The sequence below is a fragment of the Aphanomyces astaci genome, assembly GCF_000520075.1.
Source record: "Aphanomyces astaci strain APO3 unplaced genomic scaffold supercont1.58, whole genome shotgun sequence".
NCBI classification, from domain to species: domain Eukaryota; phylum Oomycota; class Saprolegniomycetes; order Saprolegniales; family Verrucalvaceae; genus Aphanomyces; species Aphanomyces astaci.
Genome location: NW_009798321.1, coordinates 380157 through 388871, shown reverse-complemented (window position 1 = coordinate 388871; position 8715 = coordinate 380157). Strand labels below are relative to the sequence as shown.

The 8715-nt window shown below is 47.9% G+C and overlaps 2 protein-coding genes across 2 annotated transcripts in view; one reads left to right on the top strand and one right to left on the bottom strand.

Annotated features, from left to right (window-relative positions):
* The window catches only part of H257_14524 (hypothetical protein), a gene marked incomplete at both ends in the record, with an annotated part of 4468 nt that extends 2847 nt beyond the window's left edge, over positions 1-1621 (bottom strand). The window contains 2 exons of the mRNA XM_009842363.1: positions 17-128; positions 175-1621. Coding sequence (XP_009840665.1) covers positions 17-128; positions 175-1621 — 1559 coding nt within the window. The remainder of the gene's footprint in view (positions 1-16; positions 129-174) is intronic.
* Positions 1622-6307: 4686 nt separating this feature from the next.
* The window catches only part of H257_14523 (hypothetical protein), a 5656-nt gene continuing 3248 nt past the window's right edge, over positions 6308-8715 (top strand). The window contains exons 1-3 of the mRNA XM_009842362.1: positions 6308-7804; positions 7851-8108; positions 8170-8618. Coding sequence (XP_009840664.1) covers positions 6373-7804; positions 7851-8108; positions 8170-8618 — 2139 coding nt within the window. The 5' untranslated portion in view covers positions 6308-6372. The remainder of the gene's footprint in view (positions 7805-7850; positions 8109-8169; positions 8619-8715) is intronic.

The following is an 8715-nucleotide window of genomic DNA, read 5'->3' as shown; positions in this document are numbered from 1 at the left end:
AATGGCAGTTTGGTACCGCGCGTGGTCGAAGGCCAATCCAAACGTGATGTTGTCTCGCAGAGTGGCGTTTTGGATGAATGGCTGCTGGCTCACGTACGCCACAGACCCAAAGCGGTGTACTTGGCCTACTCCATCCATCAATATATCAAAGTTGCCATTGAATTCAGTTGTTACCTTTGGCGCAGCGAGCATCGCCCAAGATCCCAGATAACAGCGTACTCTTGCCAGACCCGACGGCCCCCACCACCGCCACCAAGCTCCCGTCGGTGAGTTTCAGGTTGACATTGTGCAAGATAGGCCCAACTTCGGCGTTTTCCACGGCGTCGGTGTCTTGGGCCGCATCCCATTCAAAGTCGGCATGTTGGAGCAAGATGGCGGTTTCCTTCAACGGTCCCGCGGTCACCGGCTCGCGCTCTTCCATCGTGAAGAACTCTTCCAAGCGCGAGAAACTTACATGCGCTTCCACGAGGGAGTTGATCACGTTGGGCAACATGAACAGCGGGAAGCGCAAGATGTTGAACAGCGCAAGAGACGTCAACGCCGTGCCCACGTCCAGCGAGTTGCCCATGTAAATGTACGCAAAGAACGACGTGACTGTGACCAACGATGGCACACCGTTGAACACCATGCTGGACCCCGCTCGGGCGTAAATGTACGTCCGAAGGCGGTCCAGTTCGTTGCTTCGAAACTCCATCACGCGGTTCGTGAACGAGTTTTCCCACGCCTGGAGCTTGATCACTTTGATGCCACTGAGCACTTCGTACACGACCTTGACGCGCTCGTCCTTGACCGCCATGAGCGCACGTTGCAGCGTTCGCATGTACTGCGAGATGGCGGCGGTCGTGGGAATAATCAGTAGCATGACAATCACACCGGCAAGGAACGCCACCCCCAGTTGCAAGTACAACAAGTAGGACGAGATGATGATCTGGAACAACGCGTACCAGATCGCATGCAGGTAGTTGGTGATGTCCTGCAACCGTTGGGCGTCCACGCTCATGAGGTTGGTGATTTCCCCCGTCGACTTCTTGGCGCGGGCCGACGCCGCCAGGACAAGCGACTTTTGGTACACCGCCGTGACAATCGCCGAACGGAAGCGCAACCCGGTTTCAAAGCACAGAAAAAAGTACTGACGCAACGAAAACGACTGCACAACCCCCGAGACAAAGATCGCCAATGCATATTGCAACCCCGTGCTCAATTCCGCCGTGGGGTCGCTCAGGAACTCAATGATGTACTTGATCACCATCGGTCCGACAAACTGCAGCGAGTCGTGCAAAAGCTTTAGGAACCCGGCTGCTACAAACTGGCCGCCAAACGAGCGCGCCAGTGCCCACCAAAGGCGCGGCTTCGGCTTCGTGAGTTCATGCTCCCAGTTCTTCTTGAACGTCAACGAGATTTGCGTCGCGCGGTCGTCGACATTCAACTGGTACAAGTCGTCGAACTCGAGGGGGCGCTTGTTCCCAAGATCCAAGAGCGGCGTGAGCCACGAGAAGAAAACGTTGCTCATGCACCCGCCCAGTTCAGCAGGACTCTTGTCTCCCAACCCATGATCCGTCGTCGGTTCCTTCCCCAGAAGGGGCAGGCGCTCCTCCTTCTTGTACGCAATGGACGACGCCATCGACACGATCTCTGGGTTGGCGGGCAAAATCCGAAGTGGAACAAATCGTGGTGTGGATTTAACTGGTTAAAACTACTGGAACATTCATCGTGGAGATTCGTCCTTCGAACTTCGTTTGTACTTATGCTGTACACTTTCTCGAACGATTACAGGTACCGTGTAGTACTCTTAGTATGAATTATTGGATTTCACAAAAAATATGCGATTAACTGTAAGGTCGAATCTTTGAATTTTCTCGTTCTGATTGGCTTAAAAGAATGGTATTGACGAGCTCTTTCACTATTAATAGGTGTTCACACTGTCAGTAAACAAACAATCTACGTACATCTATCTATCAATAGTAGAGGTTATCAAGTATACTTAAAGCAAGTGAGCAAATCCAACAATTCTTGGACATTTGTTTTTGCCAAATCCAACAATTCTTCTTGGACAGAGTACTGTAGTAGTGAGTAATGGCCATTATGGGCCCGATTTTGTCATTTTGGACCTAAAAACTTCATTTTGGGGCGAAATGCCATTTCAAAGTTCCGAGTATGCCCCGTCTGGCAACATCCGTATTATGCCATTTTAGGTCGAATTTTGTCATTTTAGACCTAAAACATCATTTCAGGGCACAGTTGGAGAAATTCCTTGGCGCGTCTGGGAAAAGTTGCGAGAAACTTTTTTTTGACCTTCAAGCGCCATTTAAAAAAAAACTATGGAGTATTGTCGATTTGATACAAATTTGAGGAGGGGGTGCAATCGAATCGCGCCGACCAAACCGATCCACAATCGATCTGATTGGTTGAATTTCATTGAGATGGTTTTGATTGGCTAATAATTTTGAGCTCATCTGAAGTAGCCAATCAAATCGATCAAAATTCCAACGAGAAACCACGCCACAACACGAAATTTCACTCGAAAGCACAATATAGTCAAGGGTTCTTTTTTCGAAATGACATTTTGTGTGATTAGTGACGAAACTTTAACAGTTAACGTTAGCGCAACGCATGCCGTTTCCGTCATACCATCCCTATGCTCTCATGAGTCTCGCTGAGCCTCCAACATATCTCATTCCCTGCATAGCTCGATTGGTCGGTGCGCAACACACACGTTACATTCCATGCTCGCGCGACCAATTTCCGCTAAACCAATGTCGACGAACCGATGCTGCAGTTGTCGAAGAAGGTATGATAGTCCTATGAGGAGGTACATAATGTCCTATCATACACCTGCTTCGACGACAGCAGCATCGGTTCGTCCGAGGCAGCAGATTCTATATTTCCATTGCAGAGTCACAGGTATTCAGAACACAGGAGGTTGCATCATTGCATGCTTGGATGCGAGATTTGCAAGCAGAGAATATGTACCAAGTACTAGTATGTATGTTAGGCACATTCACATTAACGTTATTTCCTCTTCGCACTACAATGTCCCCTCCTGCCTTCCTCGACACCTCTTCCCCCCACCCTAATTGGGATTTGGACCATTTTGACATTGTCAAAACAAACTCAACTTTCCATCTCGCAAAATGCCATTTTCTTTCCATAATTTGCCAGACGGGCCCTTGGTGTTCTCTGTTAGCAGGTCTCGCATCCAAGTATGAAACGCGTATGCCTGGTATGCGAGTCTCTCCGTACAGTATCCCCAGCATACATGCACACCGTATGCATAGACATACATCACAAGTACACCAAGTGGAGGCCCGCGCTGTCGCAACGTGCGACTGCACCTCGCCGTAGAATGCCAATTGTTGCAATATAATTTTTTTGTTTTTTCGAAGAAGGGCCATAATTCCTGAGTGAGGCATCGTTTTTGAATCCTGAGAAGTCCTAAATTGTAGACAATTAATGGCGTATGTGCCAATTAACTACGTATAAAACTAAGCCAATCACTGAGCCCCAAATTGGAAAAGCGCTAATCACAGAACAAGCCTCTGAATATGTATACTTGTAGCCATACAACACCGAAGGTAAAACTAATACGTCAACAATTGGCACACCACTTTATAGAGGTATAGCATATATGAAGAGCTGTATACTGCTCAATTGTACGAAATACATTGCACGTTGATAATTGTGGATTGCCCTGAAAATTGTCTACAATTTAGGACTTTTCAGGATCCAAAAATGGTGCCTCAATCAGGAATTATGGCCATTCTCCGAAAAACAAAAAAAGTTGTATTGCAACAATTGGCATTCTACGTTAATTTGTAGACAATTTTATTATCCACATGCGATGAATTCCGCATAATTGAGCTATATACAGCTCATCATATATGAATAATTCATACCTCTATAAAATGGTGTGCCAATTGTTGACGTATTATTTTAACCTTGGGTGTTGTATGGCTACAAGTACTCGTACAAGATTGGTGCTTTTCCAATTTGGGGCTCAGTGATTGGCTTAGTTTTAGGGTTGTCTGGTAACCGGAAATATTGCAATATTCAGGCCCAAAGTGCCATTTAGGGCCGAATTCAACAAATCTGATCAAAATTGAAAGATGTCTTGCTTGCAGAGGTTTAACCCAAATCCAATAATTCCACGTGGGATTTACTCGTTGAAGAGGTCCAAAACGCCACGTTACAAAATGGACCTTTTACCTCCATTTTGAAAATGACATTTTGGTTAATCCCATTTTGCGAGAAAATGGAAAAATATTTTTGAAATGTTACCAGCCGTACCCTTATACGTCATTATGTAATTGGCACTTTACGTTACTGCCCCATGTAGTTGTGGCGGCAGAGAAAAACTGAGTTAGATGTCCATTTTCTGCCCAAATCTTCGAAATTGTAACCAATAATATCATCGCTACAGTACATGTATGTTGGCGATTTTCAATGGATCAAGTTTACAGTTCGAACTACTGTTATGTCCAGCCAATATTCGCATTATTTACCAAACACTTCATATGATCATTTACGATGTCCAATATGGTACCTGACGGCCAAAAGGTGTACCTCCTCTGTCCGGAAGTACACTGTAGTTGCAACATTCAGAATAATTTAATAATGAGTGTCAAGAATATCGAAATATCGAAAACTAAAGGTATGCTTTGATAGAGGAGTTCAAGTGATTACGAATAAACTAATACTGTCCCAGTGAATTAAGAATCTAAGTTTATTATTTTATCCAAGATATCCATGACGTAATGAATTTATCCGGAATGCGGCCTACAGTATATTGACATGTTAATGGAATTCGCAAGGTGAGCACTGTGCTACTTTTTAATATCCAATAAGAGTCCATCACACCTTATTTCTTGCACACGATTTGCTATACACTGGCAGCAGATATACAATTTTTAACTAACTGCTTGGATGCTCGAATTTTGTAGATCTTTCTGTGATGCTGCTCCGGAGAATTGTGCACTGATGAGTTCATCCCGACTATTTCCAATGTGGTTCTCCCCTTACAGCTGACATGGCGTTGTGCGCTCGGTTGGGTCGCAATACCGTGGCGGCTCAGTGGGCTAACGCCGTGGCGCAAGACGTCTTGGTAGCACCCATCGCAAGTGCTAAAGCCGCCATTTCAGCCTTGCGATGGGTGTCACCAAGACGTCTTGCGAACCGCGTGATCACACCGGCAGAGAGGTGTACGGCACCGACACGGACTAGACAGTGGACTGACCACATTCATTGAGTTAGTAGGCAAGTAAGTGATGTGAGAACTGTTAGAGGTGACCGAGTCCTGAATACGACATCACATGATCTTGCTCTCACACGCAGCCTACATAATTATCTTTATGCTCCACTCATCAACCCCCATCACAGGAGTATAATGTATCGCAACAGGGTGTCTGAATGTTTTGGAATTCGTAAGGTGAACTGTGGTGCAAGTCATCTACTCCAGTAAAGACTACAGATTGGCCATCCTCAGGAGGAGACGTTTTACTATTAAACGCCTCGGTTCTTTCAGTTAAACCCACGAAATGTTGACGTTAAATCATTACTTCAAGTATTAGTTACGTTTTTTACCTGGTAATTAGGTTAAACATTGTGAATAATCCGGATACAATGAAAACGTTCGTACGGATAAGTGCTGTATACAAAGACCAAGATATACTTGATACTCCTTTTCGGCCAAAATGTACCTGGCTCCGTACAAAAAGGCCGGATGGTTCAAATTCTATTACTCAATCACTTTTTCACCAATCGAAAATCTGAACCGTAACTTCTGTTGGGCTTGTCCAGTTCTATCATTATTACGGTATATTTTCCTAAATAATATCAATACAAAGTTGGAATAGCTGTCGAAAGTCAAGGCATTTATTTGTAGTCTTTAGGTGACTTGCACCATAACTGCCTTGCGAATTCAAAATTGTCCAATTTGTCCAATCAGATGTCGTGAAATCACGTTGATTCATCACGTATGAAAAATATAAATCAAGAATACAAACTTGAAGACGAATTATTTAATTGAACTGTACAATTTCAGAATTATTTGTGGAATTCAGCTTGCGCTGCTTTTCTGGTTAACAACAATTTTATCCGGAATTGGGGTCCACCCTTATCCGGTTTATCCGTCGTCCGGTATTTTCACATTCCGGAAGTACAGATTTCGCGAGTAATTCACCTGTATCACCTTATATAGTTTTTCAACGATTGCAATTTGGTACAATTTGCTCAATTCACTGTTGTACGCCTGATATAAATGAATCACACATGGGTGCGGGCGGATACAGAGGTAGTACGAGCACTGTAAAAACAGCTGTCGATCAATTTCAGCTGCTCGTATCGATTGGTGAAGCAATCCACATTCCATAGCGAATCATGCACACGAAGGACGAGAGTCGTCCGCTGCTAGACAAAGGAATTGCCAGTCATGGTGGCTTGGGAGACACGAGTCCGTCGGAGATGGGAGGGGCTTTCAGCAGCGTCTTCTTCGCGTGGCTCACACCGCTCATGGATCTTGGCAGCAAGCGCCCCCTCGAGTTCGACGACCTGTACCAGTTGAACGCCAACAACCGCGCGGCCTACATCTCGACAACGTTCAAGAAGAACTGGGCCATTGAACTGACCAAACCCAAGCCACGGCTGTGGCTGGCCCTGGCGCGTTCGTTTGGCGGTCCGTTTATCGCCGCGGGGTTCCTCAAACTTCTCCATGATTCGCTGCAGTTTGTGGGGCCCATGGCGATCAAGTACATCATTGCGTTCCTGAGCGACCCCACGGCCGAGTTGACCACGGGGTTGACTTACGTTCTGGCCATCTTTGCCGCGGGCGTCGTGCAGTCGTTTTCATTGCGGCAGTACTTTTTCCTGTGCTTTGAAACCGGGATGCGCGTTCGATCGAGCATCGTCACGGCCGTGTACGACAAGTCGCTCGTGCTGGCCTCGTCGTCGAAAAAGTCGACGGGCGAAATCACCAACCTTATGAGCGTGGACGCCCAGCGGTTGCAGGAAATCACCAACTACCTCCATGCGATCTGGTTTGCGCTGTTCCAGATGGCTGTGACGTCAACGTTGCTGTACATGCAATTGGGCGTGGCATACTTTGCCGCGTTTGCGATCATGGTGCTGCTCGTACCTGTGACCACGGCCGTGTCCAACCTCATGCAGACACTCCAACAGGCGCTCATGCAAGTCAAGGACGAACGGGTCAACGTCGTGTACGAAGTACTCCGTGGTATCAAAGTGATCAAGCTCCAAGCATGGGAACACTCGTTTACGAACCGCGTCATGCAGTTTCGCAGCAACGAGCTGAGCAAGTTGCGAGCGTATGTTTATGCCCGCGGCGCCGCGACGATGGTGTTCAACGGCGTACCTACCTTGGTCACGGTCGCATCCTTCTTTGGGTACGTGTACTTGGGCAACACGCTGGACGTCGGAACGGCGCTGACGTCCCTCGCGCTCCTTAACATCCTGCGGTACCCGCTGTTCATGCTTCCATATGTAATCAACTCGCTGGCCGAAGCCCAAGTGAGTTTCTCGCGCTTGGAAGAGCTGCTGCTCATGGACGAACGCGAGCCAGTGACCGCGGGACCGTTGAAGGACACCGCCATCTTGCTCCAACATGCTGACTTTGAATGGGATGCGGCGCAAGAAACCACCGACGTTGCTCACGTCGTTGCTGAGGATGGCCCGATTCTACACAATGTCAACCTGAAACTCACCGACGGGAGCTTGGTGGCAGTTGTGGGGGCCGTCGGATCTGGCAAGAGTACGCTGTTATCTGGGATCTTGGGCGATGCTCGCTGCGCCAAAGGTAACAACTGAATTCAATGGCAACTTTGATATATTGATGGATGGAGTAGGCCAAGTACACCGCTTTGGGTCTGTGGCGTACGTGAGCCAGCAGCCATTCATCCAAAACGCCACTCTGCGAGACAACATCACGTTTGGATTGGCCTTCGACCACGCGCGGTACCAAACTGCCATTCGTGTGAGCAGCCTCTTGGAAGATCTCAAGATTTTGCCTGGTGGCGACCTCACTGAAATCGGCGAAAAAGGAGTCAACTTAAGTGGCGGACAGCGCACCCGTGTGGCCATCGCCCGGGCCGTGTACCAAGGTATAAAAATGCCTTCGTTTTCTTCAGAATAGGTGGTGGTTGTGATGATGATGATGTGTAGATGCGGACATTTACTTGTTGGACGACCCGCTGGCGGCGGTGGACGCCCATGTGGGATCGGACATTTTCAAGCAGTGCATCAAGACGGCGTTGAATGGCAAGTTGGTCGTGTTGGTCACAAACGGACTCAACTTCCTCAAGGACTGTGACTCGGTCGTGGTGCTGGAGCAGGGTCGCATCGTCGAACAAGGAGCGTACCAGAGTTTGGTGGACAAGGTCGACGGGGTCTTGGCCAAGATGATGGAAAGCGTTCAAGAAGCCCCCGACAAGGAAAAAGACGACACCGACGTCCCTCGTGACAACGATCAGGAAGAAGACGAGCGAGAACATGATGCGCGCCAACGCACCGAATCCAACCGCAGCGACGTGGACACGGACAAGGTCTCCAACGCCGCTTTGATTTCCGACGAAGACCGCAGCACCGGCGACGTGCCGTGGGGTATGTACAAGGTGTGGATCGATGCTTGTGGGGGCGTTGGGGTGGGCCTTGCCGTCGGCCTGTTGTACTTGGTCACGAGTTGCGTCAACTTGTTGGCGTCGTTGTGGC